Genomic DNA, 27,652 nt, shown 5'->3' with positions numbered 1-27,652 from the left:
TCACGTGCACTATTAGCAAAGTAGGCCTGGGCTGGCACTGCTTCCTCTTTCTGCTTCTCTGTTTCCTGATGACGTCAACATGAATAGGAAGTGTAGGAGGCTCACACTGCCTAGAGGCTCCAGAAGAAGGCTGGACTCTCCGACCGCATAGAGGTATGTTCCGGCATCCAGGAGCAGTGCTGAGGGGTGGGGTCAGAGCAGCGGGGAATGTGGGGAGTCCAGGATGGAAAAGGACAGGGGGAGCCTGGGGGGCGTCCTGTGGGCAGCTGTGCTCTGGGGACTTGGAGGACTTAGGGCTTGGCCTCTTGGGATGACCTGAGCCCAGACTCCTGGGGCAGCCAGTGGGTAGGGAGGCAGCCAGAGGTGCCAAGCTGCTTTGGTGTTGTACCATAGCTTTGGGGAGGACTCAGCCTCGCCAGTGGGATCTGGTTGGTCCTGGTGGGAAGGATGCCTAGTGGGGTGGAGAGAGCTCAGGGCTGGGAGTCAAGCAGCTATGGTCTGTCTTCACTTTGTCACTAAGATGCTGGTGGTAGTGAGAGCACCCCCTGTCCACCCTGGGCTTCTGTCTCCTCATTTGTGGAATGGGGAGCATAGATAGTCTCTGACATCTCGATTTAGAAACAGAGAGAATGCATGCTCGTGTGTTTGCCTGTGTGGGCATTTGTGTGTGTGCCTCTGTGTGTATGTGCATGTGCGGAGACACTAAGAGGCAGAGGGTGAAACCTGGAACCTTGCTGTGCTGAGGCCCAGAGCTGGGTGCGATGTGGCTTCGGAAGCTCACTTTGAACTTGAGGAAGAGCCCAGCCCTTTGCCCAGAGACATACCAGGCACAATCCAGCAATCTCTCTCTTTCTCTCTTGCTCTCTCTGTCTTTTTAGTTATGACACTCTGCCCTGCTTATTTGGGTTGCTGATGTGTGTTGGTGCCCAGGTGTGTGTGTTCTGTAACCAAGTATGTTGGCTGGGTGGGTAGGTATCTGGGGTGTCTGCTTTAGGGTGTGTGCAGGCGTGCGTACTGGCCCTGAGAATGAAAGGGCAGGTGTTTTACTGGGACCTTGTCAGACCGGTGCTAGTGACGAGCTGCATATGTGCAATTTTTAGTCTTCAAAAACCCTGCTGTTATATTTTTGTATAGCCAAATTCTAAATTTTTTCTATTATCTTTCCTGCTTTTTAATCATTTTATAATGAGTGAACATTTCCAATTAGCTTTTGGTCACTCTTTTTCTCATCCTGCAGTTTTATTTATATTGTTCCAGTGTACAGATATACCAACACCACAATTTAGTTCATAAGCTGTATAAGGAATGTATTTAATGCTAAACAAGCAACTATGCAGAAACCTGCCTTCATGAAAATTAGAATAATCTAGAAGTATGTAGCACAAGAGACAAAGTCCCCAGCAATTTCTTGTCTGTAGTTCCATAGCTTACTCTTCTCACCACATGTATTCTTCCAGAACATTTTCTAAGCATGATACAAGCATGTAGTTTTTCTTTCCTTTTCTTTTCTTGTTTGTTTTTTGTTTTGTTTTGTTTTTGTGATGGAATTTTACTCTTGTCGCCCAGGCTGGAATGCAGTGGCACAATCTCGGCTCACTGCAACCACCTCCTCCCGGGTTCAGGTGATTCTCCAGCCTCAGCCTCCTGAGTAGCTGGGATTACAGCCCCCAACCGCCACCAGGCCTGGCTAATTTTTGTATTTTTAGTAGAGATGGGGTTTTACCATGTTGGTCAGGCTGGTCTTGAGCTCCTGACCTCAGGTGTTCCACCTGTCTCAGCCACCCAAAATGCTGGGATTACAGGCTTGAGCCACCGTGCCCGGCTGGTAGCTTTCTTTTTTACAGAAATGGGATTATTTATGTATTATTTTATATATATTATTTATATATATATTTCTTTTTTTTTAACTTAATATTATATTTTGGAATATTTCAAAATTTCTACAATGATACATATAGATCTAACTTGTTAAGTAACCCTAAGAAATACGTGGCATTTATTAGGATGGGTACACCGCAATGCATCTAATCTCATGTTGATTGACACCTGGATTGTTTCTAATTTTTCCACAGCTACGGAACTGTTTCTGTAGACTAAATTACCAAATGCAGAATTACCATGCAAGAGGTTGTGCGTTAGAAATTTAATAGGTATTGTTAAATCAGTCTCAAAGCAGTTGAGCTAAGCTGACATTCCCACGTAGTGCCTAAAAGGGCCAATTTACCTTTAGAGAAATTAATCAATCTTCTAATTTTTGTCCAATATTACGTACGGAAATTCTCAATGTTGCTTCATTTTTTTCTTCCCCTGATTATGAGTGAAGTTGTACATTTTCTGTATGTAGATTGGCCATCTGGATTTCATTTATGATGAACATGGAGAAATTTTTGTTCATCTCCTGTTGAATTCTCTTTTACATCTTAACTTTTGGAGTGACTCGTTTATTATGTATATTAATAATCCATTTATATATGTTGAAAATATATTCTCCCAAGTTATCACTTAGCTTTTTCTTTACCATGTTTAAGATGTCTCATGTCATATAAAAATGTTTTCATTGTTAAGTCAAACCTGTCATTACTTTTTATATGGTTTCTGGTTTTGGTGTCTTGTAAACCTCTGAGATTACCGGCGTCTTGTAAACCTCTTTTTACTTTATGATTTCTGGTTTGGTGTCTTGTAAACCTCCAAGATTACAGAAAGAGTTTTAATAATTTTACTATTTTGGTATTGACTTTCAGATTTTTAGCCCACCTAGAATTTAGAGAGGTGAATAATGTGTAAAGTAACTTTTAAAAATAATTACCATCTAATTGTCTTAACATTGCTAATTATGAGTGTGCGGTTTCTCCTCTCTTCAATGATTCGAAGTGCTCCTATTACGTCCTAGGATTCTATACATACTTTATTATTTTCCTTATTGTTTTCTGTTCCATTTGGCTACCACTACATTCCTTATTATTTTTCCAGGGAATGGAGCAAGTCTCTCACCTCCGGTTTGTTATAATTTAGAATCAGTTTGCCAAGGCCGGGCGCAGTGGCTCATTCCTGTAATCCCAGCACTTTGGGAGGCTGAGGCAGGCAGATCCCTTGAGGTCAGGAGTTCAAGACCAGCCTGGCCAACATGGTGAAATCCCATGTCTACTAAAAATACAAAAAATTAGCCAGGCTTGGTGGCGTGCACCTGTAATCCCAGCTACTTGGGAGGCTGAAGTGGGAGAATCGCTTGAAACCGGGAGGCAAAGGTTGCACTGAGCCGAGAGCACACCACTGCACTCTAGCCGGGGCAACAAAGTGAGACTCTGTCTCAAAAAAAAAAAAAAAAAAAAAAAAAAGCGGGGGGTGGGGTGGTGGGCGCGGTGGCTCACACCTGTAATCCCAGCACTTTGGGAAGCCAATGCAGGCAGATCACGAGGTCAGGAGATCGAGACCATCCTGGCTAACACAGTGAAACCCCGTCTCTACTAAAAATACAAAAAATTAACCAGGTGTGGTGGCAGGTGGCTGTAGTCCCACCTACTTGGGAGCCTGAGGCAGGAGAATGGCATGAACCTGGGAGGCAGAGCTTGCAGTGAACCGAGATCAAGCCACTGCACTCCAGCCTGGGCGACAGAGCAAGACTCCGTCTCAAAAAAAAAAAAAAAAAAAAAAAAAAAAAAAATCAGTTTGCCAAGTCCATGAAGTATCTTTTTGGAATTTTCATGTTGATTGCATTGAATTTAGAGATTATCTGAGGGACATTAGCCACTGGAAGTAAAGACAATAGTGAGAGCCTCTTGTGTGAGGCTTTTATGGGAGGACACTAACGTGCCCCCTTGGCTCTGACATCGCCTTTGGTTTCTGGCAGACATTCAGTGATGCCAACGTTTCCTCCAATGCCTCCTTTGCAGGGTTTGTTTGTTCATTTAACCAGAAAAGTCTTGTTTATTATTAAATATTTAGGAGCATCTTTCAAGATCAACTTATCCTTTTTTCCGTTTTAATCTGTTCGCCTGTTTGTTTCAATCATAAATAGATTTCTCGAGGGTTCTCCTACAATGTATGGAGTGCCCTCTACTTGGCCATGATGTCTTCTTTTAAAAGTCTTTGTCAGGTTGACCTATGAAATTGTTTGTTTCTGGAGTGAATTTGTATTTTGCTTTTTTCCCCCTAGTTTTTATTCCTACCATTCAATTTCTTCATAAGCTTAGGAATGTTTTATGTGTGTGTTTATTTTAAGTAAGAAGGTGTTTGGTTTTTCTCTTCTCTTTTCTCTCTCTTCCTTTCTCTGTCCCTCCCACCCCTTCTCTGTCATCCTCCTGTCCCCATGCTTACTGTGCATTCTTAGTGATTTTTAATCTTTACATTTTTAAGGATTTAAAATGTACTGAACTTATATTTTCTGGGTTGGGCACAGTGGTTCACGCCTGTAATCCCAGCATTTTGGGAGGCCAAGGTGGGCAGATCTCTTGAGGCCAGGAGTTTGAGAACAGCCTGACCAACATGGTGAAAACCGATCTCTACTAAAGATACAAAAACTAGCCAGGCGTGGTGGTGCATGCCTGTAGTCCCAGCTACTCAGGAGGCTAAGTCACAAGAATCGCTTGAACCCAGGAGGCAGAGATTGCAGTGAGCCGAGATCATGCCATTGCACTCCAGCCTGGGTGATGGAGTGAGATTCTGTCTCAAAAAATATATACATATTTTTTTAAAGAAACCGTATTTGCTACCAGCATTTGGGTTTATTTAGCACATATATGCTCTTCCAAAACAAGAGGAGATCTTTAGCAAGTTTTCAGTTCTCCTCCACTCTCCACCCCAGCCTCACAGCCAACTCCCATGTTAAAATCATCTGAGTTTTGGTTCAATATTCTTCTTTACTTATCTATAAGTGTGACTGGTTTCTTTGCCTCAGTATTTCAGCCTCTCTTGGATTTTTTTTTCCTGAAATATAACCTAGAGTAATTTTTTTCAGAAAAGATTTGAAAAACTTTCTTTGTCCTTACATATCCAAAATTTTTTGTGTCCTTTAAATGTCAAAGAAAACTTGGCATTTTGTGGTTCTAGGTTTAAGCATAATTTTTCCTTGGTATTTTCAAGACATCTATTTAAAGTTCAGAGTCTCTCATGTGAAATCTCTAGCCAATCTGGCCCTTGTCGCATTCAAAGTATCCTATTTGTTTTCTTCTGGAAGCATTTCTAGGATTATCCTCATATTCTTGCAAGATGTAAAGTTTACCAGTGAGAACTGGGTTTGATTCTATTAAAAGGAATCTTGGGAGTTAACTCTGATGTCTGTCCCCTACTATAAAACCCCATTGTAGTAGCCCCCACCCCTTGAATACAGATTCCTTACTGTCTTTAAAAAATATTTTACAAAGGAATCTTGTTCTTTATTGAGTGGCCTGTTGTCTCCTTGAAAGCCCTGAGAAGCTTTCCCCATTTGCTGTTGTATCTGTTTGGTTGCACATGGAAAATCCCTAAGCAACAGTGGCTTGACAACATAGAAGTTTCTTTTTCCCAGCATATAAAAGAGGCCCAGGGGTAGCAGTTTCAGGTTAGTATGGTTGCTCCAGAGTGAGACTGGGAATCCAACTTCTTCTCTTTCTGTTGCATCATCTTCACATATGACTCCCATCCTCAAGGTAACCTCATGGTCCAAAATAGCTGCTGAAGCTTCAGCTATCGCCTCCAAGTTGCAGGTTGGAAGAAGGAAGAAAGACAGAGGGACAAAAATGAACCTCTCCCACCTGAGTCAACTGCCATCGAGCAGCCTTTTTTGGAAGACATACACAATGTTTCTACTCTCACCTCCTTGGATCACATTTAGTCACTTGACGGCACCTACCAGCAAGGGAGTAGAGGAAATAAAAACTTTTTTTCTGTGTAGCAATCAACTCAGCTGAAACCTTGGCTTCTGCTGCCAGGAGGAAAGGGACACGGTCTTCCACTGTCTTTCAGACTAGGTGGCTGACACTGTCTGCCATACCTGCTCTTAACTCTCTCCACCCCCTGCTTCTGGATGCTGGAATTTTTGAATTTCTTTCCCAGGTCTAAACTTTTCTCTAAGACTTTTCATCTCCTTGACTATTTGCTCTATTTTATATATCTATCCTTTTCATTTGTGGTATTCCTTCTGTAGTCTGACCCATTATTGATAGTTTGTTGTTTTGTTTTTTTGTTTGTTTGTTTGTTTTGAGACAGAGTCTCAGGTTGGAGTGCCATGGCAACTGTCTCAGCTCACTGCAACCTCCGCCTCCCAGGTTCAAGCAATTCTCCTGCCTCAGTCTCCAGAATAGTTGGGATTACAGGCGTGCGCCACCATGGCCAGCTATATATATATATAATATAAATATTATATTTTTAGTAGAGACAGGGTTTCACCATGTTGGCCAGGCCAGGTTGGTCTCAAACTCCTGACCTCAAGTGATCTGTCTGACTCGGCCTCCCAAAGTGCTGGGATTACAGGCATGAGCCACCACGCCCAGCCTTTGATTGATTTTTTTTTTAATTATGGATCTCACATCTTCAAATTCCAAGAACTCTGTTATTTGCATAGAAGTGCCTTCTTTTAAATGGCTATGATTTCTTACATCTCCCTGAGGATGCTGATTTAAATGTCGTAATGTACTCTTTTATTTTTGCTGTATCTGTGCCTGTCTGTAGAAGCGTCTGCTGGGTTAGTGTATGTCAGAATAGATGTGCGCTGTTTTGACATTTGGGAAATGGAATCACTATTGGCATAGAGGTCAGGGACAGAGTCTAGAGGTAACTCACCGTGGGCTTGAATCCCAACCTGTTCCTTACCAACCATGTGACTATCGACCAATTATATAACATCCCACCCGTTTTCTCATCTACAAAGTGGAGATTCTAGTGGTAACCTACATATGGACGTATTCATATCCATGAAGCCTTTTGAATAATGCCTGGTTCAAGGAAAACACTGCAATATTGTCAGCCACTATCATGAATTCTCTCTGTATAGGTGAATGTTGTTTGTACTCTTTAATGATATTGATTTGTTTTCACCTTTTACACTAACCTGTGCTCCATAATTCTAGTTGCTATGGTCTATATGTTGAAGTGCTCCCAACTTTATGTTGCAACCTAATTCCCAATGTGAGAATATCTGGTGGTAGTGCCTGTGGCACCCTATAGAATACCCCAGCAGGTACCCTTGCTCCTTCCGCCACGTGAGATTACAGGGAGAAGACTGTGAGGAACAGGCCCTCACCAGATATTGAATCTTGAACTTCCCAGCGTCCAGAATTATGAGAAATAAACTTTGTTACTTGTAAGCCACTCCATCTGTGGTATGTTGTTAGAGTAGCCCTAAGGGATGAGTACGTTGGTGCAAAGATTTTCTGTTTGCACTCTGTCCTTTGCTTTTATGGTTCAGTCAGTTTGATAAATTACAGAAGATTTCACTTTTATGTACTTCTGCCAGCCTTTGTCTCTGTGATGTCTCCTATGCTTTTAAACTTAAAGAGTTCAAAGGCATTCACTCCTCTGGTTTGCAGGTTTCATAGGATGTAACATTTTACATTGAAATTTGCAATTAACTTGTTATTTGGGGATTGGTGTGAAATGGGGTTTTAGATAGGCATTTTTATGTTGTTATTCAATAATGTTAGCATTTTTTAAATTGAATATTTCATCACTTCACATTGATTCCTGATTCCTCCTTCATCATGTATTAGTACATTCTGGGGTCAAATAGAGTTTGTTTCCAGCCAGCATGTCCATTGATAGATTCTGTGTGTGTGTATGTGTGTCTGTGCATGTATCTGTAGGTATGTGTGTATGTCTGTGTGTAGATGGTATATGCGAGTGTGTACGTGTATGTGTGTGTGTTGTGCATGTGTATGTGTGTGCCTGTGTGTGAATTTGTGTGTATATGTGTAAATGTGTGTGCATGTTTGTGTGCATATGTGTATACATGTGTGTATACATGTATGTATCTGTGTTGTTCGTGTATGTGTATGTGTGTCTGTGTCTCTCTGTGTGTGTTTGTGTGTATGTGTGCGTGCATGTTTGCATGTGTATATGCATGTATATAGTATATATCTGTGTGTGTGTCTGTGTCTGCATTTGTGTGTATATGTGTGGGTATGTGTGTGCACGTTTTGTGTGTACGTGTATATATGTATGTATCTGTATGTATCTGTGTGTGTGTTGTGCATGTGTGTGCCTGTGTGTGCGTGTGTTTGTGTGTGTGTGTTTGTGTGTGTGTGTTTGTGTGTGTGTGTGTGTGTTTGTGTGTGTGTGTGTTTGCATGGGCATGTTGAGTGAAGCTTCCAGCAATCTTCCAGAAGAAAAGGAGCCACAGTTGTCTGTTCTGCTCTCTTGGGTACTTCCCAGACCAGTGAAATGAAAGGGAGGAAACCCCCGGCCTCCGAGGAGAAAAGGGAACTGGCAAGCAGAGGGTGGGGGGATGACGGTAAATGGAGCAGGGGTGGGGAGAGCACAGGCCCTGTGGAAGCGAGGACATGTGTGTGTACGTGTGTTCATGTCCAGGGGATGACACTGTGGCATCCAACAGCCGTGGACCCGCAGCCCACGGGGAGCTTAGTAGGAGTCAAGTCCCAGGCCTCCCTCTCGGTCGCTCTGCTGTCTAGCGCATTGTGCAGTGGTAGTGTCAGTGACTCAAGTGGGGGCCCAGTGCCTCAGGCCACGCAGTGCATGTCCATTGCCTTCATGTTGCAGGACACTGAGGGGTCATGCATGAGGGCCATTTCTCTGGGTTGTCCCCACAACATGGGTGGTGTCCCTGGGACACGTGGAAGGGGAGGGGCAGCTCACTGCTGACATCTCCTTCTGCAGGCCTGGAGGAGGCAGAGGCCAGGAGGGAGAGGTCCCAAGAACCTGTGAAATGGATCTGGCCTGGCTCCCAGCTGGGCAGGAACACAGGGCTTCAGGACACTGAGGACCCTGCCACGCCCATGGCCAGCACCCACCAGTGCTGGCACCTGCCTGTCCAGAGCTGACCAGGGAGATGGCACTGGCCCAGAGGCTGCTCTCCATGGCCCTGCTGGCCCTGTGCTGGGGGCGCAGACTGGCAGGGGCAGAAGGTGAGTCCCGTGGCTCCCACCCCCTTCCCTGTCCCCCTCCTCACTGCTGCATCCTGGGGGAGGGCCGCAGCGTACCCCCAGGACCCTGCCCACCAGCCCTCCTCCTGCTCCTCTCCCTCCGTCTCTCCCCCTGGCCTTCCCTGGGCCTCCCTCGCTTCCCTCTTCCTGCACATTCCTGCTCATCCTGTCCTGGAAAGTCCAGCTGAGCGTGTCTGGCTTCCTGGCCCACATTTCTCAGCACGGCACTCCTGGCCCCCAGCCTCCAGGATGGCTGCTCTGGCCGTTTCCCTGTCCCTCCTTTCCCAGCAAACACTCTCTGCACCTCAGTGGTTCCCACCTCCGGGACTTTGCTCCTGCAGGTCCTCGGCCGGGGTTCTCTCCCTGCTTCAGCCGCTAGCACCCTCCTTGTGCCTGAAGGCCATGCTGGGATGCTCCTGGGTTCTTGAGGTGAAATGGCCCCTCCCAAGGGCTCCCAGACTCCCAAGGGCTTCTGTGACAATGCTGGGACCACAGTCCCCTTAACAAATACCAGGCTCCCGAGGCTGGGGACTAGAGAGCAGGGGGGAGGGCGCAGGGTAGGACTCTGCCACACTGCATCCCAGGGCTGAGTGTGTGCCCCCTCCCAGGCTGCACAATGGGTTCAGGGGCCAGGCCTGTGCTTGATGCATGTCCCTGTCCTGAAGGTGGGGGAGGGGACCGTGCCCAGGAACAGCACACAGCAGAGGCCCAGAAAGTGTGCTGAGAACCAACAGAATATTGCGCTTCTGTCGGGAGAGGAGGGTCTGCAACCAGGAGCCCCCCATCGGGCAGACCCCCTTCCCAACTCAGGGCACCTCTGCCTCGCCACCTGGTGCCTCTGCAGGGACCTGGGAGACCCCTCCCCAGAGCTGGGCATCCCAGAGCAGCTGGGGGTGATGGTGACAAGGGTCCCCACAGGAAAGAGAGGTGACCCCCGCCTACCCCTCTTGTCAGAGACCATCCCGCTGTGGACCCTGCGCTGCTACAATGACTACACCAGCCACATCACCTGCAGGTGGGCGGACACCCAGGATGCCCAGCAGCTTGTCAACGTGACCCTCATTCGCCGGGTGAATGAGTGAGTGACGCTGGGTGCAGGGTCCACGGGCAGGGGCTACAGTGTCCCCTGTGCCTGGCGTGGGATGGTGGTGTAGAGAGGGACCTGTCAGGTCAGCCTCAGGGTGGAAGTGGACAGAGGACAGAGGAGAAGGGAGGCCCTCTTGGGAGCTCCTGCCCTGCCAGGCACCTGCCAGGCCGGGCGCTACTGTCTGACCTGGGGTTTCTGTGGAGTACCTTCTACACACACTCACGTTGTTGATGATGGTGGTGGTGACAATGGTGACAATCTTCTCTTATTTCGTCACAATTTAACACAATTGCCCCACATGTCCTGTCTTAGTTCCTCCTCACTGTGAGGTGGGCAGGGCCAGGCCATGATGCCCCAACTGTGCCACCGCCTGCCTGCCTGTCCAGAGCAGAGCAGGGCGAGGATGCTGGCCTGGGAGCTGGCCTGGGAGTTCACAGATGGGGAAACTGAGGCCCTGGAGGTGAAGTGCCAGTCCTGGCCACAAGGTAGGGAGTGGCAGAACAGGCTGTGGGAACGTGTCTGGGAGGGGGCTCCGCGCTCTCCCCGGGTCTCCCTCTGCATATGGGCTGCGACCTCTCTCACTCGAGCTCTCCTGGGCATGCGCCACACGGGAAGGGGACCAGCATCGCTCTGGGGTGTTGGCCAGGGTCTAAATCAGCCTTAAATGAAATAATTAAACAACTGGAACCAGAGAGGCAGGTGACAACCCATTGGAGGTCACGCCAGCATTGGGGGGTGGGACCGGCTTTGCCACCCCCCAACCCCTCCACCGCCTTCAGTTCTTCTGGGCACCTCTGTCGGACCTTCTCCATTCTCCCCAAAGACCATCCTGCCCCTCCCCGTGACCTGCTTCCTGCTGCTCTGACACAACAGGGGACCAGGGAGAAGCTCCCTCCCCACTCCACACTCACATTCCCCACTGCCCGCCGCCGGGGCGTGGGCCTGGACCAGGGCACCTATCTAAGGCCTAAGACCTGATGCTGTCTGGTCCTGTTGCTCAGGAACATCACGGCCCCCAAGTCCCTACTCTGCCCTGTGCCACCCACTGTACCCTCTCCCAGGATCTTTCCCAATCGCCTTGCAAACCTCAGATGCCCACAGGAGTGCAGCGCCTGGGCATCTCCTGACCTGGCAACCCTGCGGCCCCTCTTTCTCTGTTTCCTTTGACAGGAGCATTCCCTACAGAGTTGTCCACACTCACCACGTCCAGTGTCTTTCCAGCCATTTCCTCCTGGGCCCACTCCCCCAGGATGCTGCCCCCACCAGGCCACCCAAACTGCTCTGGTCCAAGTCAGCAAATGCCCCTGGGAACAGGATCTCATGGTTGGGCCTCCGCCTTCTTCCTACTTGACCAGGGGCAGCCCCTGACAAGGAGGACCACCACGGCCTCCCTGCAGTTCCTCCTGCACCTGGCTCTGCCCACAGCTCACCCAGCACCCCCAGGGCCCTGCCCACCCTCCTCTTTCTCCTTGTCTGCTGCCTCTTGGTTCTCTCGGCTGCCAAGGGTGAGACGCCCAGGCCTAGTCCATGAACCTACTCTGCTGTATCCACTCTGCAGACACACCCTCAGGCCCTGGGGGCATCTCCCAAAGTTCCACTTCCCCTAAGCTCCAGGCCTCCAGGCTCGCTAGCCCACACTTCCCCTAAGCTCCAGGCCTCCAGGCTCGCTAGCCTCTCCACCTGTCACTTAAACAACAGGCGTCTCCGACTCCAAATGTCCTCAGCCAAAGTCCCGCTCTCACCTGAGCTGCGTTGCTGCCTCCATCTTCCCCATTTCCCTTTCTAAATGGGAGCTCCTAGTGGCTCAGGCTAAACAACAGGGAGGATTTCGTTTTAAGTCTCTTTTGCCACCATTCCTTCCTGACTGCTACATCCCTCCACCAGCAAATGCTGCCAACCTTATCTCAAGCAGAATGTGAATCTCACCCACACCAGCCTGACCAGCCTGGTGCACGCCACTTCCTGTCACCTGGATATTCCAGAAGCCTCCTAACTGGGCCCCCTGCTTCCAACGTTGCCACATTCCCACCTCAGTCTATTCACAACTGAGGACCCTCAGGAATCCTTTCAAAGCATTCCTCAAAATCTACAACACCTTTCCTCAGAACTGTTTCCCACTCACTCGCAGTGAGATCCAATCCCGTCACGTTGACGGATGGGTCTCCTAGACCTCCCTGTCACATGCTCTACTCCCTGCGCACTGGTTTGAGGCCAAACCACGCAACACACCAAACTCTGCCTGCCCCAGGGTCTTTGCACATGCTGTTCCCGTTTCCTGAAATCCTCACAATTTGCACAGTCCCTTCCTCAATGCCTTTAACATTCTGCCCCCAGGTCACCTCCTTAGAGAGGCCTGCTTGTCCCATATTTCAAATCGCCTCCCCAGCCCAGCCCTTACTCCTTCCTCACCTGCTTCTTGCTTTATTTATCCACATGAAGTTCTCTCCACTGCTCACGCTACACGCTTTGTTCCATGCGGGTCTCCTTCTCCCAGGATGGCAGCTCTGGGGGCAGGATTTGTGTGTGTTTTGTCACTGCCTGGCCCCTGATTCTGGACAGAGCCAGGCACGTGGTGAGCACTTAGTGAACCTTTGATGAGTGAGTGATCCCCATACACCCTGGGCTAAGCCATGTCCTCTCCCAGCAGGGACCTTCCAGAGCCAGTGTCCTGTGACCTCAGTGAAGACATGCCCTGGTCAGCCTGCCCCTATCCCCGCTGCATGCCCAGGAGATGTATCATTCCTTACCAGAATTTTGTCGTCACGGACGTTGACTACTACTCATTCCAACCAGACAGGCCTCTGGGCACCCAGCTCACCGTCACTCTGACCCAGCATGGTGAGGGGCTGGGGACCCCGCCTGGGGCTTGGTTTCCTGTGTGGACAGGGGGGCACCAGGGGTGGCCCAGGGAGTCTTCAAGGCAGGAGACCGTGGCTTGGGGTTGGGTGAGGGTTTCTTGAGGGATGAGGGTGTGGTGTGGTTACGTGGAGGCTTCAGAGCAGGGACTGTATGAGGGGCCCCTGACAAAGGCTTCTTCTATGCCCCTGGCTGCTACCACCTCCCACTAAGCCATGGGCTTCCAGCACTGCAGGCTTCCCTTGAAGAAAACCGTTCTCACCACTCACTTAGAAACCTACCCAGTTAAAAAACTCTGTCCGCTTAGTTGTTTCATCTCATCTCTGAAGCAACCCGTTTCCTGGATGTGGCCCTTGAGGCCCAGGAGGTCAGATGCCTCCTCTGAAGTCCGCCCGCTGAGCAGTAATGACAGAGATGGGTCAGCCTTCCCAGGGGCTTCCTGCACGGTAGACAGGGAGCTTCTCTCCTCCCTGCCCTGGAGGAGGGACCCCGTGTGGGCTGCAATCCCACAGTGGTCCATGAAGCCATCTGTGGTCTAGGGTGGGGTAGATGATCATTTTATATAGTTAGGTTTTATTTGCCTCTATAGTAGAAAGAAATATAACCCGCAGTTCGAGGTCCTGGATTCAAGGAAATGGTTGCTTAGAGTGAAGCTAAACCTAAAAAGGAACATGTTTTATGAAAGTTTTCGTTGACGTCGCAAAAACCCACGCCAGTGGCAGGCTGGTAGGAGGAACTGCAGGCTGTCATTGGAGTCTCAGAACCACGGCAGGCTTGGTGCTGTTACTGGTGCCTTTGGCTGCTGCTGAAACGGAGACAGAGGGAGGTGACTAGTCCAGGGCCTCTCTGCTGCTGCTGGCAGAGCTGAGATCCAGCGCAGGATGGTCTGGGTCCTTGGTCCTAACCACCAGCCCAACTGGTGCTCTTTGCAAGGGTCACACGGAAGGAGCTCTGACCATGGCTTCCTGCCCCTTTTTTTGTCACAGCATCATTAAGCCACTGCCAGAGGAGGGGATGGGTTAGGCCACCAGGAATCCATCAGAAGCAATGTTTCCACACATGGGTTTGATGGACACAAGAGTCCCTTCCTTCCCAAGAGCAGCTCAGGGTGCCCAGGCTGGAGAGAGGAGAAATACTATATGTCGTCCACCGTGAGAACTTACTGACAGCGGCGGGTGGGTACCTCATGCAGGGGATAAAGGGCAGGGTCCCTGGAAGATCAGCACAGGCTTCCCAGAAGGAAGAGCTTTGCAACTCAGATCTGAAGGGTGGACAGGAGAGGAGGGCAGGAGGAGCCTCTCTGGCAGGATAACAGCTGTGCAGAGGCTGGGGGATTGGAAGGGCACGGGCGGCTGGGGAACCTGCTCTCCATTGTGCCTAGGAAGCGTCAACTTCAAAGGCTGGGCGGTGGTGGGAAGAAGCAGGAGACACAGGCAGGGACCTGGCCCCGGAGAGGCTTCTGTCTCCTGCAGTCTCAGGGTAGAGGGGACCCTCTAGGCATGGAAAGCACTGAGGGGAAATGCCATGATCAGATGTGGGTGTGAGAATGCTGGGGACAGGGGACTTACAGGGTAGATTGGAGGAGCAGGAGTTGGGAAAGAAGTTGAAGCCCAGGATGTGACCTCAAGCACTCATTCCTAGAAATGACGAGGACACAGCTGGCTAGGAGATGGGGACATGAGGGCAGGCAAATCAGAGTTCGGATATACACACAATTCATTCATTCAACTCTCTTTCCTTGAGCACCTACGTATACCAACAAAGCTGTCAACAAACCAGCCAGCAACCCTGCCCTTGGAGCTTACAGCCTGGAAACCAGGAAGGTTTCTAGGATGATGGAGACAACTCAGATATAGGGAGAGAAGTGTGGCCCTTGGCCTCCTGGAGCCTGTGTTGAGCGGTGAGGTAGGGTCCAGCCTAATGCAGACTAGCAATGAATCAAGGAAGCTGGGGGGTACTGGGCAGGTGACAGGCCTGCCTCTGATCTGCTCTGAGGCTCTGTCTGGAGACCTTGGACATTTCACTTCCTCTATGAGTTTCTCCATCTGTGAAATGAGCTGGTGGACTAAACCTCTTGAGTTGGTTGAGCAGGTTTCTGATGGGGCTGCCAGTCTGTGCAGTTTGTGGTAGCTTCCAAGAGGGCTCTGCCGGGAAGGACTCCCCCTCCATGACAGCCTCGGGGGTTGGGAGTGCAATGACCCATGAGGGACGCTGGTCCTGGCTGTGGGTGGGGAGGGGCGGTTCCTCTGCTGTGTGTCTGCCGTTCTGGGTTGATGATTTCTGACATGCTCTAACATACCATAGCCCATGTCCAGCAGAGAGCACTTACCTCCTATGTGTGAGGGTATTTTTGTTTGAAAGTCATCCCTCGGCAAGCAGACACAGAAATGCCAGAAACCAGGTGCCATGTCTTCATTCTGCATTTTCTTGAACAACCCAGAGTTCCCAGGAGATGGGTGCTTGCCTTGTGGCTGCAAGGATTTCATGAGAAGCCCCAAGGTTGCCTACGTGTATCCGTTCATTCATTCACTCATTCACCTTGCCCTGTAATTCACTAAGCAGCCGCATCTCAGCCTGGAGATAGGGAAGGGGGTCAGGACCAACGCCACCCACCCCCATCTCCTCACCCCTTAGGGAAGGCAGACACAGAAACACAGGAATCCCTCGGCTGTGGTAAGACCTGGTGGAGGGAATTCCACTGAGCTATGGTGGCAATGAGAGAAAAAATAAGGGATTCTGCCTGGAGATGCGAATCCGAGGACGTTCCTAGAGCCAGAGGCATTTGCCCCGAGCATTGACAGCAGGAGGGACCCTGGGCAGGAGGAAGGGAGCTTGGACAGCAGGAGGGGGAGGCCTCTGAACCACAGGCCCCTCTGCTGGCAGGAGCCACCTAGGCCGCAGCATGGGCAGTGGGGAGCCTCAGGACAGAGGAGGCTCCATTGAGAGTTTCCTCGCCAGCGTCTTTTAGGGAGCTCGGGTCATATGGGCGTTGCAATCGGCCCGGCTTTCCATTGCTTTCATGTTGAAACGCTACAGTTTTGCAGATGAAGGGCTGAGGCCCACAGAGGAAATGGGTCTTGCTCAAGGTCCCTCAGCTGCTGGGGGCAGGGGTGGCCTGGAACCCCCCTGTGTCCACACAAAAGGCCACGCAGGCCCTGACTGCCCCCGAGCGGTCCAGCCCTTAGGTGCCCTTCACTTCCCCCCTCCAGTCCAGCCTCCTGCGCCCAAGGACCTGTGGATCAGCACCGACCAGGACCACTTCCTGCTGACCTGGAGTGTGGCCCCTGGGAGGCCCCAGAGCCACTGGTTGTCCCTGCGGGATCTGGAGTTTGAGGTGGTCTACAAGCGGCTCCAGGACTCTTGGGAGGTAGGAACCACAGCCAGCTCTGCCCCAGCCCAAAGGGATGGGCGGCACCCCTCCTTCAGCACCCACTGTCTCCTGACAGGATGCAGCCACCCTCCTCTCCAACACCTCCCAGGCCACCCTGGGGCCAGAGCACCTCATGCCCAGCAGCACCTATGTAGCCCGAGTGCGGGCCCGCCTGGCCTCAGGCTCTCGGCTCTCCGGACGTCCCAGCGAGTGGAGCCCAGAGGTTCGCTGGGACTCCCAGCCAGGTAACAGAGCCAGAGCCCAGGAAATGCCCCGTGGTGGGAGGGTGGGCTCATCAGGAGCTCCTGGCACAGCAGGGTTCCTGGGCTCCACCTGGGGGCTTCCCAGATCTCCTGCTGCCATCTTTCCAGGAGCCTCCCTGGGCTGTCCCACCTGTACTGTGATTGCTGCCCAGTAGGACACTGCATCTGTTCACTTTGGGCTTCCCGTTTCTGCATGCTCTCTGCCACCGGCAATTACAGTAGTAACAACAATAGCACTATTAGCAGCCCTGTGTTAATGGAGGCTACAGGATGTGCAGGGCTTACCCACGTTTTTCTGTTCAATCCCCAAACACTGAAACTTAGATACTGTTTCCATTCTCTGGGAGGGTGTGCAGGTGCACAGAACTCTCTCTCTCGGAGCTGTTGGACACCCAGCTGGCAGGTTCAGGCTGAAGTTTCAGTCCTGGTCTTTTGACCCCAGAGCTTGTGACCTCTGTGATGAATCACACGGAGGGCACCTACCGAGAACTATGGGAGGGATGAAGGAGGGAGTGCATGAGGACCTGTCTCCCTCCCAGGGGACGAGGCCCAGCCCCAGAACCTGCAGTGCTTCTTTGACGGGGCCGCCGTGCTCAGCTGCTCCTGGGAGGTGAGGCAGGAAGTGACCAGCTCAGTCTCCTTTGGCCTCTTCTACAAGCCCAGCCCAGATGCAAGGTGAGCATCTTTTTTCTCCATCCCCTCCCCTCCTCTTGGCCTTGCTCTCTCCACGCTTCCTTCTGTCCCTGGGGCCCCAGCAGAAGCCACAGCCCACCCCAAGCTCTCCTCCCTCCCGTGTGCCCTCCCTCCCCCTGACCTCAGCTCTGCTGTGCTCCTCAGGGAGGAAGAGTGCTCCCCAGTGCTGAGGGAGGGGCTCGGCAGCCTCTACACCAGGCACCACTGCCAGATTCCCGTGCCCGACCCTGGGACCCACAGCCAATACATCGTCTCCGTTCAGCCAAGGAGGGCAGAGAAACGCATAAAGAGCTCAGAAAACAGTGAGTTTGCTCCCAGCCCGCTGTGGGGATGGTCTGGGACTAGCCCACCCTCACTGTGTAACCCAGATCAGCTCAGGGTTCCTCCTGGCCAAGTCTTCATGTTTGTCACTTTCAAAGTGATGCAGTCCAGTGACCAAAAGTGAACAGAGATGCAATGAAACCACGATGGCAGTGGCCGAAAACAGGAGCAGATCTTTTAAACTTCTGATCTCTTGTCCTTTTCTTCTGCTTCCCTCTCCTATCCTGCAGCTCTCCAAATCTCCACCGCTAGCCACACTCTCCTGGTCCTGTCACCAAAACCCTCCCTTTCATTCCTCGTTGGATTTTCCTCTTTCTGATTTCCAAAGTTCCCCGCCGACTGATATTCTTCCTTTAATGTAATTGATCTATGATGTACTTTTCAGCTGGGGTCTGTGGTGTGTACAAATAGTGTTGATCCTTGGAGTTTAATATGCTTCATTTCTGTGATGTAACAAAGACCCCAGTGCAGTGGGAAACTCTCACATTGTTTCAGGATGACCAAGTTCTTCCATCCAGTCTTTAGCATGTGTGAAGGGCAGAGGCCAATTTGTCTTAGTTACCTGGGTATGAATTTATCATTAACTCTCTTGGGATCCTCACTGGAAAAAGGAATTCTGATTGTTCAAACGCACAGGATATATTAAGGGCCTCATATAATGCCTGGCACATAAGAGGCCTCAACAAATTACAGGCATTCATATTATGTTTATACTGTGAAGGCATCGAGGTTATAAGCATTCTCTTTTTTCTTTTTTCTTTTTTTTTTTTTGAGATGGAGTCTCACTCTGTCACCCAGGCTGGAGTGCAGTGGCCGGTTCTCAGCTCACTGCAAGCTCCGCCTCCCGGGTTTACGCCATTCTCCTGCCTCAGCCTCCCGAGTAGCTGGGACTACAGGTGCCGCCACCTCGCCCGGCTAGTTTTTTTTGTGTGTGTGTTTTTAGTAGAGACGGGGTTTCACCGTGTTAGCCAGGATGGTCTCGATCTCCTGACCTCGTGATCCGCCCGTCTCGGCCTCCCAAAGTGCTGGGATTACAGACTTGAGCCACCGCGCACGGCCCTCTTTTTTCTTTTGGGTAGACTGAAGCTCAGAGAGGTTGAGTGAGTTACTTAAAGTTGCACAGCTGTTAGTAGGCCAATCAAGATTAGAGTTCAGAACTTCTGAGTCCCTGCCCAGTTTCTGCTTTCTTTACCCTTTGCCTCTTTCAACTTGTGGGTCTGCCGGCCAGGTGGGAGGTGCTGTCTGCAAAGGGCTTTCCCCTTCTCTTTGGCCACTATCTCGTTGGGGAGAGGCCTCACCTAGATGTTGTTGAAGGCCTGCTACAGCTGCTGTATTGGGGATTTTCTGGTGATGAGAACGTGTGAATGGTCCTGGCCTTCAGCCATCTCCCTACAACACCTCTGGGACTGTCAGACAAGAGAGCCCATCACACTGGTGGGGTCGCAATCTTTGTTCTACCACTGCTTACCTGCCTTTCCTCAGGGCAAGTTACTTAATGGTTCTGTGCCTCAGTTTCCCTGTCTGTGAAAAGTGAAGGTTAACAGCACCCACCACATAGGGCTGTTAGAATTGAGTGGAATAATTCATGTGGAATAAGTATGTATAACAGTGCCTAAAACATAGTCAGGCTGGGCACAGTGGCTCACACTTGTATTCCCAGCACTTTGCGAGGCCAAGGCAGGTGGATCACAAGAGGTCAGGAATTCAAGACCAGCCTGGCCAACATGGCGAAACCCCATCTTCACTGAAAATACAAAAATTAGCTGGGCATGGTGGCAGGTGCCTGTAATCCCAGCTACCTGGGAGACTGAAGCAGGAGAATCGCTTGAATCCGGGAGGCAGAGGTTGCAGTGAGCCAAGGTTGCACCACTGCACTCCAGCCTGGGTGACAGAGTGAGACTCCGTCTCAAAAAAAAAAAAAAAAAAACATAGCCGGTTGCCTAGAATAGAACCAACTCATGGTGGTTTTATTTTTATTGCAAAAAAAAAAAAAAAAAAAAAAAAAATAGGAGTGATGCAAGCACTGGGCCACATCGCTACAAAACAAGTGTATCTCAGCATCTCCCAAGAGGATACCACTCAGGTCAAAACATGATATAGTGAAGTGGGGATGAAAAGGATGAACCATGGACAGAACCTAGGGTCTTGTGCCAATGGAGATGGCCCCAGTGTCTAGCATGAGACACGGGGAATGTTCTGTTGGAGGGTGGGTGTGATGACTCTCCTAAAAGTGTCCCTCCCTCCAGTCCAGATGGCCCCTCCATCCCTCAACGTGACCAGGGATGGAGACAGCTACAGTCTGCGCTGGGAAACAATGAAAATGCAATATGAACACATAGACCACACATTTGAGATCCAGTACATGAAAGACACGGCCACGTGGAAGGTGAGGGCCTTTGCCCGGGGAGGGGAGAAACACTAGGGAGGGCAAGAGAGGAGAAAGCAACCAGAGGTGTTCCACCTGCAAGGCATCAGGCCCTTGGCAGGTGACCAGTGAGAGGTAGCCACTGGGACGTGGTGATCACTAGGCTGTGTGGTCAGCAGGTCACTGTCCCATCTCTTGGTGAAGTAACTGAGGTTCGGAAAAGTGGCGTGGCTTGGCCAACATGAATAGCTGACCCTGAGTTCCCAGGCAACAGAGGACCCTCTGGGCAGGGAGGGGTTGAAAGGCCACTGGGAAGAAGGTTTTCAAAAGTCGTGAAAGTTTGGGGCTATTTCCTCAGAGGAATCTCATCTGGACACACATGGGGGCTCAGACAGAGCTGCTTCTGATGAGTCGGGGGTGGGCCCAGGCCAGGGCTCAGTCCCCTGCCTCCAGAGCCCAGAACAGAAACCACAGAACCAACCCCAGACCTTCAGACTAGAAATGGGGCAACTGAGGCTAGGAGGGAGGTGAACCAGTGGTGGAGCCAGTAGCAGGCCCTGGGGTCCTGAACTCCCATTCTCAGGGTCCAGAGTCCAGTCAGCCTGCACTGCATTCCTGGAAAGGCCACAATGTGGGTGTGCTGAGAAGGCTCAAAGGATGGTGGGACAGGTGGCTTCAGGGTTCCGGGCCTCAGTGTTGTCAATGTCAGGGGCTGCACTGAGAGGCGGAGTCCCTGGTGCCATCCGAAGTGCTTTCCCTGGGTGGGCCCTTAGGGAGGATCCACGGTGGTGAGAGAGAAGCCACAGCAGGCCTGGGGCAAGGCAGAAGCTGGGAGCCAGAGAAGCTGAGGGTCCAGGTGGGAGGGATTTGCAGCTGCTCCCACAGGCACCGGGCCAGGCCTCACCCTCAGCGCCAACCCACAGGACAGCAAGACCGAGACCCTCCAGAACGCCCACAGCATGGCCCTGCCAGCCCTGGAGCCCTCCACCAGATACTGGGCCAGGGTGAGGGTCAGGACCTCCCGCACCGGCTACAATGGAATCTGGAGCGACTGGAGTGAGGTGTGCTCCTGGGACACCGAGTCTGGTAGGTGAAGCCTGGAGTCCAGAGCTTCTGGCCAGGACCAGCTCGTAGTTTCTCACTGCCATATAATCCCCAATGCAGTAGCTGTAGTAGGCCTGCAACAACTTGTTGGTGAGCCCTCTCCCCAATTAGATGGTGGTCAAATAGAAAGGGAAGGCCTTTGCGGACAGCACCTCCCACCTGGTCGGCAGACCCGCAAGTTGAAAGAGGCAAAGGGTAAAGCAGGCAGAAACTGGACATGGAATCAGAAGTTCTCCATCCACTCTTCATGAGACAGTGCAGCTGGGCAGAGAGTGCAGGCTGTGTGGGCACAGAGATGTGGGGCTCCAGACCCCACCCCATTCAGGCCTCCTTCCCTCCCTTGGGCCACTAGTCATTGGAAAGTGACACCTGGTGTGCAATACAGACTGCAAGTGAGGACTTGAAGGAGCAGAGGAGAGCAGATCTCATGATCACTCCTCCTTTAAACAGGGACTTAGACCTCTGTTAATATGGCCCTTGATTTCTTAGCTTTTGGGACTACCAAGTTTTTGTGGTTGCTCTGCCAGAGTTTCCTGTTACCATGGAAGCAAGAAAATCTAGAGCCGCAGACTGGGTCCTTGGACTGCAAGGTTTTGCTGTGATTCCTTCATCTTCCCACCTATCTGCACTTGCCTCATGCACTGACCCCTCACCTTTCACCATAGTGACCACCAGGGGACTCCTGTAGAACAAGACAAGTCCAAGGGGTGGTTTCAGAGACAGTAAGGATACAGGAGATATTGGGAGCAACCCAAGTGCACAGTCAGGCTTGGTAGTGGCAGGGGCCCAGGGAGAGGGCCACAACCAGGTAGAAAGGAGGCCGGACCAATGGGCCCAAGAGAGGAGCAAGAGGGGAGTCCTGGAGGAACCTGGCCTGGGAACTCAGGGCTGGGCAGCAGGAGGGATCAGGGGTCTCCAGAAGGGCCTTTGCACCTACTGGTGTCTCTGCCAGCATGCCTTTCCCCATCTCCACCTCTCTAATCCTTCCTATTACTAGAGGCCCAGCTAATATGCCACCTCCTTCAGGAAGTCCCCTGTGATTGCCATGAACTGTGTGGTACTTGCCCTCCCTGTAGCACCTCCTGTGCTGTAGATCCCGGACAGGATCTGACCCTCCTGTGTCCTCCCAGCACTTTGAACACTGTAGGGGGTTCAGACCAATGCCCTTCTCAGCATGGATCTGGCCTCTCTCTGCTAATCCCCCAAAGCAGTAAGTTTCAGAGCCCTAGGCCTGCACAGAGCAGGGTCTTAGGGAATACTGCGCCAACCCCACTCTCTGCCCTGAGGTCGATTTCCCTCCCCGATGCTGACACTCCTCTTCCTCCCCGGCTGCTGGAAGTGCTGCCCATGTGGGTGCTGGCTCTGGTCGTGATCTTCCTCACCATCGCTGTGCTCCTGACCCTCCGCTTCTGTGGCATCTACGGGTACAGGTGAGGGGACTCTGTGGGGCTGGAGGTGGTAGCCGAGACCCCAGAGGGCACCAGGGAATCCCACCCAGCTCCCTCCAGGTCCTGCCCTGCCACTCACTTCCTGGGCCTCAGTTTCCCCTCTGGACATGAGCATGGGAGCAACTGGCCCTGAGTTCTCTGATGGCTGTCACCTCCCTGGTGTCTTCCAGGCTGCGTAGAAAGTGGGAGGAGAGGATCCCCAACCCCAGCAAGAGCTACCTGTTCCAGGTAGGAACTGGCTGCGAGGGGTGGGGTGGGGGCTTCTCTGTTCCTGCCTTTCTTGTCTCTGTCCCCACCTCCTCCTTCCCTTCCAGTGGGTTTTGGGTGGTAGGGATGTAGGTGGATTGGAGAGAGGCTTTGGGAGCTTTGGGAGCGGGGCCAGCACTTGGAAATTCATTCCTGGGATTCCCTGGAGTGCCCATGCCTGGCCCTGCCTGCCAGAGCTCTGCATGGAGCCCAGTGGAGAGAACTGAGTGTAGGGCTGCCCGGGACAGGGTGGGCTCACAGCGGGGGTTCCTGCCACCACGATGGATGGGGTGCCAGGAGGCAGAAGGGCTCCCCGAGGACAAGACACCTGGGCTGAGCTGTGAGGGTCCGAGTGGTGCCAGGTGGCAAAAGTTGCTCAGTCAGGGCATCTCAGCTCAGGGCATCTTGAGGGTGGAGACGGAAACCCTTCAGGAAGGGAGCTGAGGGCATGGGACAGGAGGCTGGGGGCTATGTCGGGAGGCTGAGGTGACCATAGGGAAGACACCAACATGTGGGTGATGGGAGCCCTTTAGTCAGGCAGGCGGGGCCAGGGATCTCTCTTGGCTGGTGTGGAGGAGAAAGGTGGGCGAGCATGGAGACAGGCACCCCAGGTTAGAAAAATCACAGGAAAAGGACCCTGTCCTCACGTGTCAGGGACATGCGGGAAGTCCCAGCCCCTATCTGGGCCTCACTTTGCTGGTGTCAAAAGGCCATGGCCAGTCCTGAAGAAGTGGAGATGCTTCTCATGTCTGGGGGCTCCTTGAATCCCCCTGCACCCCCATCCCCCTCTGCCTTGCCCCCACCTCGGGGGCCTCCTGATGCCCACAGGCCCAAATGTCTCCGCCCTTGCAGAACGGGAGCTCAGAGCTTTGGACCCCAGGCAGCATGTTGGCCTTCACCAGCGGGAGCCCCCCACACCAGGGGCCGTGGGACAGCCAGTTCCCTGAGCTGGAGGGGTGAGTGTCTGGGCTCATGGATCACTCCTGACCTCTGGGGAGCATACGGGGAGCTGACCCCATTATGCAAATCGGGACTCAGGTGAGGTTGTTTGTGGCTCACTGTGAAGGGATCCAAGGGGGCAGGTTTGCACTAAAGCAGGAGGCACCTGGGGTGGATGTGAGGAAGAACTTCCTCTTTCCAGGCTAAGGAGGGCCAGACAAAGGAAGTGACCAGAAGTGAAAGAGGGAAACAGATGGCCTTCTCCCCTCCCCTGTTGGCTCAAAGGCGTCACACTGCAGAGGTCTCACAGGGTAGCTGGGGCTGTAAACTCCCGGGAACTCAGCGCCTGAGCCGGCAGCGGCAGCTCACCACCGACTCGGCAGGGAGAAGGGGGTGGCACGGTTGATAGAATGATGGAAGGGTGGCGCGGTGCACAGGCTGGGCATGAGCCTGGTGCTGAAGGAGGATGCACTTTAAAGTCAAAAGGGAGAGGGCTCCAGCCTTGCAGAGGAAGACCTTGAGCTCAGCATGGAGGATGGAGCTCCTGAGCCACAGAGAGACTGAATTCATGTCCTGTGTTCTTCTCTGGGGCCCCTGCTCCCTCAACCCTGCCCTGCTCAGGTTCTCACTGTGAGCTCTGGGGGACATCAGGGCTTCCAGAGAACCATCTCCACCCCACCAAGACCCTTGTGCCTGAGCCGAATCATCTGCGCAAGGTGGTCCCAACTCTTTGGCCCATGTTCTTCCCACAGGGTGTTCCCTGTAGGATTCGGGGACAGCGAGGTGTCACCTCTCACCATAGAGGACCTCAGGCATGTCTGTGATCCACCATCTGGGCCTGACGCGACTCCAGCTGCCTCAGATCTGCCCACAGAGCAGCCCCCCAGCCCCCAGCCAGGCCCGCCTGCCTCCTCCCACACGCCTGAGAAGCAGGTTTCCAGCTTTGACTTCAATGGGCCCTACCTGGGGCCGCCCCACAGCCGCTCCCTGCCTGACATCCTGGGCCAGCCAGAGCCCCCACAGGCGTGTGGGACCCAGAAGTCCCCACCTCCAGGGTCCCTGGAGTACCTGTGTCTGCCTGCTGGGGGGCAGGTGCAGCTGGTCCCTCTGGCCCAGGCGATGGGACATGGCCAGGCCATGGACGTGGAGAGGAGGCCGAGCCAGGAGGCTGCAGGGAGTTCCTCCCTGGAGTCCAGGGGAGACACTGCCCCTCCTGCTCTTGGGCCAAGGGTGGGAGGACAGGGCCCAAAGGACAGCCCTGTGGCTGTACCCGCAAGCTCTGGGGTTCCTGAGGACCCTGGAGTGGCCTCTGGTTACGTCTCCTCTGCAGACCTGGTATTCCCCCCACACTCAGGGGCCTCGGCGGTCTCCCTGGTTCCCTCTCTGGGCATCCCCTCAGACCAGACCCCCAGCTTCTGTCCTGGGCTGGCCAGTGGACCCCCTGGAGCCCCAGGCCCTGTGAAGTCAGGGTTTGAGGGCTATGTGGAGCTCCCTCCAACTGAGGGCCAGTCCCCCAGGTCCCCAGTGAACAATCTTGTCCCCCCTGAGGTCAGAAGCCCTGTCCTGAATCCAGGGGAACGCCGGGCAGATGTGTCCCCAACATCCCCACAGCCCGAGGGCCTCCTTGTCCTGCAGCAGGTGGGCGACTATTGCTTCCTCCCAGGCCTGAGCCCTGGCCCTCTCTCACCACGGAGTAAACCCTCTTCCCCGGGACCCTGTCCTGAGATCAGGGATCTAGACCAGGCTTTTCAAGTCAAGAAGCCCCCAGGCCAGGCTGTGCCCCAGGTGCCCGTCATTCAACTTTTCAAAGTCCTGAAGCAGCAGGACTACCTGTCTCTGCCCCCTTGGGAGGTCAACAAGCCTGGGGAGGTGTGTTGAGACGCTCAGACCTAGACAGGCAAGGGGATGGAGAGAACTTACCTTCCCTCCCACCTGACCTTCCTCAGTCATTTCTGCAAAGCCAAGGGGCAGCCTCCTGTCGAGGTAGCTGGAGGCCTGGGAAAGGAGTTAGCCTTGCTCCAGAGCCCTTGACCTTCGGCAAATCACTTCTCTCCCTGCGCTCACACACACACACATGTACGTGTACACATTTTTCCCCTCAAGTTAACTTATTTGTAGGTTCTGAATTATTAGAACTTTCTAGACATACTCATTCCATCTCCCCCTCATTTTTTTAAATCAGGTTTCCTTGCTTTTGCCATTTTTCTTCCTTCTTTTTCCACTGATTTATTATGAGAGTGAGGCTGAGGTCTGAGCAGAGCCTTGTCAGACTGAGACGCGTCTGGTTGTGTTTAGGATTTGTGTGGGCTGCCTGTCCCCGGCAGGTGCTGATGCATATGACATGATTCTCATCTGGGTGCAGAGGCGGGAGGCACCAGGTGGGCACAGTGGGAGTTGGGGCTTGGAAGAGTGGGAGTGGCACAGGATTGGGCATGCTCAGTGAGGCTCAGGGAATTCAGACTAGCCTTGATTGCCATTCTGAGAAATGGGCATGGTAATGCGGGTGGCGGGGTGCAAGGGACGTACATGAGAGACTGAGAGCTTCTGGGGAGCCCTGCTGGTGATGTCTGCGGGACCTCCAGTCCCCTGACACCCCATGTCATGTAGAGAAGTTAACGGCCCAAGTGATGGGCCGGCTGGTGGGACCTGGGAAACATCAGGAGAGGAGTCCAGAACCCACGTCTACTGCAGAAAAGTCGGGGGAAACTGCCTAACAAAGGAAAATGCCCCAAAGACATATATGCTTTAGGGCCTTTGGTCCAAATGGCCCAGCTGGCCACTCTTCCAGATAGACCGGGCAACTCTCACTCCCACCGGCCACAGATGAAGGGCTGCTGGTCAATGCCTGGGCCTACACCAAGGATTACGTTTCCTTTAAATCTTTGCCTTTCAGATACATGAAAAATAATGGCATTAAATTGCTTTAATTTGCATTATTTTTGTTATCCAGTTTGCACATTTTTTATAGGCATCTTAGGCATTGATTGGTGTTTTTTAACTGGGCCAAGCACATTAAGGTTTTTCTTCTGTTGGGTGCTATCATTTTCTGATTAAGTTTTTTCAACTATTAACATATGGTCTTTCATGGATGATGGAGTGTTTTTCCCCCAAATCTGTAGTTTGTCTTATAATGTTGTATTTGAGGTTTTATGGTGTATAAATGTGAATGCTTCTGTAATGTCAAACTGATCCCTAGTAAACTCCTTCTTCACTTTTACTGTCAAATTTACAAAGGTCTTCCCACTGCAAAGCAGCGTTTGTCCTAATTTATATAATTTTTTCTCGTTCATTTTGTGTTTCCAACTTTTCATGTAAAATTTTAATTGTTTTTGAATGTATGGATGTGAGATGGAGGTGCCTTTTGGTATTGAAATTCTTTTTCCATGTATCTGAAGTGTTACTTTTGTGATATAGGAAGTTCTTGTATATGTACTTCATCGGCCCCTAGGCTTCCTCTTTTGTTACCTCATTCTCTCTATGGCATCCACCATTTTGATTGTTCTACTTGTATATGTTTTCATAAGTGGTTAAGCAAGTGTTCTCGTTGCTTTTGCTCTTAAATCCCTGTTCATTACAGCAATGTTGGTGGTCAAAGAAAATGATAGATGACTTAAATGTTCAATGGTCCTGAAATTCATAACAACATTTTAGCACATTGTAAAGTAGAATCCTCTGTTCATAATGAACAAGATGAACCAATGTGGATTAGAAAGAAGTCCGAGATATTAATTCCAAAATATCCAGACACTGTTAAAGGGGAAAAGTTGCAATAAAATATCTGTAACATAAAACAAAGTGAAACCCTGAATTTGTGTGTGCATGTTGGTGTAGCTGGAGGAAGGGGTTGCTCTTTGAAACCTCAATTGCTATTGTAAGTGATACAGCTCCA

The 27,652-nt window shown here is 51.7% G+C and overlaps 1 protein-coding gene across 5 annotated transcripts; it reads left to right on the top strand.

Moving 5' to 3' along the window:
• On the top strand, positions 1–27,564 carry CSF2RB (colony stimulating factor 2 receptor beta common subunit). Of its 5 annotated transcripts, none has more exons than XM_030913948.1 (15): positions 1–153; positions 8,806–9,053; positions 10,026–10,149; positions 12,806–12,996; positions 16,224–16,381; positions 16,461–16,629; positions 17,187–17,322; positions 17,485–17,642; positions 19,908–20,047; positions 20,950–21,112; positions 21,658–21,720; positions 22,470–22,560; positions 22,749–22,806; positions 23,677–23,780; positions 24,516–27,564. In XM_030913948.1, exons 2-15 carry the CDS (start codon positions 8,978–8,980, stop codon positions 25,639–25,641), a joined length of 2,757 nt encoding a protein of 918 aa, XP_030769808.1. In that variant the 5' UTR covers positions 1–153; positions 8,806–8,977; the 3' UTR covers positions 25,642–27,564. The 5 variants fall into 5 exon arrangements, with proteins under 5 accessions (XP_030769808.1, XP_030769807.1, XP_010387482.2 ...); XM_030913947.1 differs by having other exon boundaries at positions 12,803–12,996; XM_010389180.2 differs by lacking the exon at positions 21,658–21,720.
• The last annotated feature ends 88 nt before the right edge of the window (positions 27,565–27,652 follow it).

Source organism: Rhinopithecus roxellana, chromosome 13 (assembly GCF_007565055.1).
Source record: "Rhinopithecus roxellana isolate Shanxi Qingling chromosome 13, ASM756505v1, whole genome shotgun sequence".
In the NCBI taxonomy this organism is placed as follows: domain Eukaryota; kingdom Metazoa; phylum Chordata; class Mammalia; order Primates; family Cercopithecidae; genus Rhinopithecus; species Rhinopithecus roxellana.
This window is presented reverse-complemented; position numbering and strand designations above follow the sequence as displayed.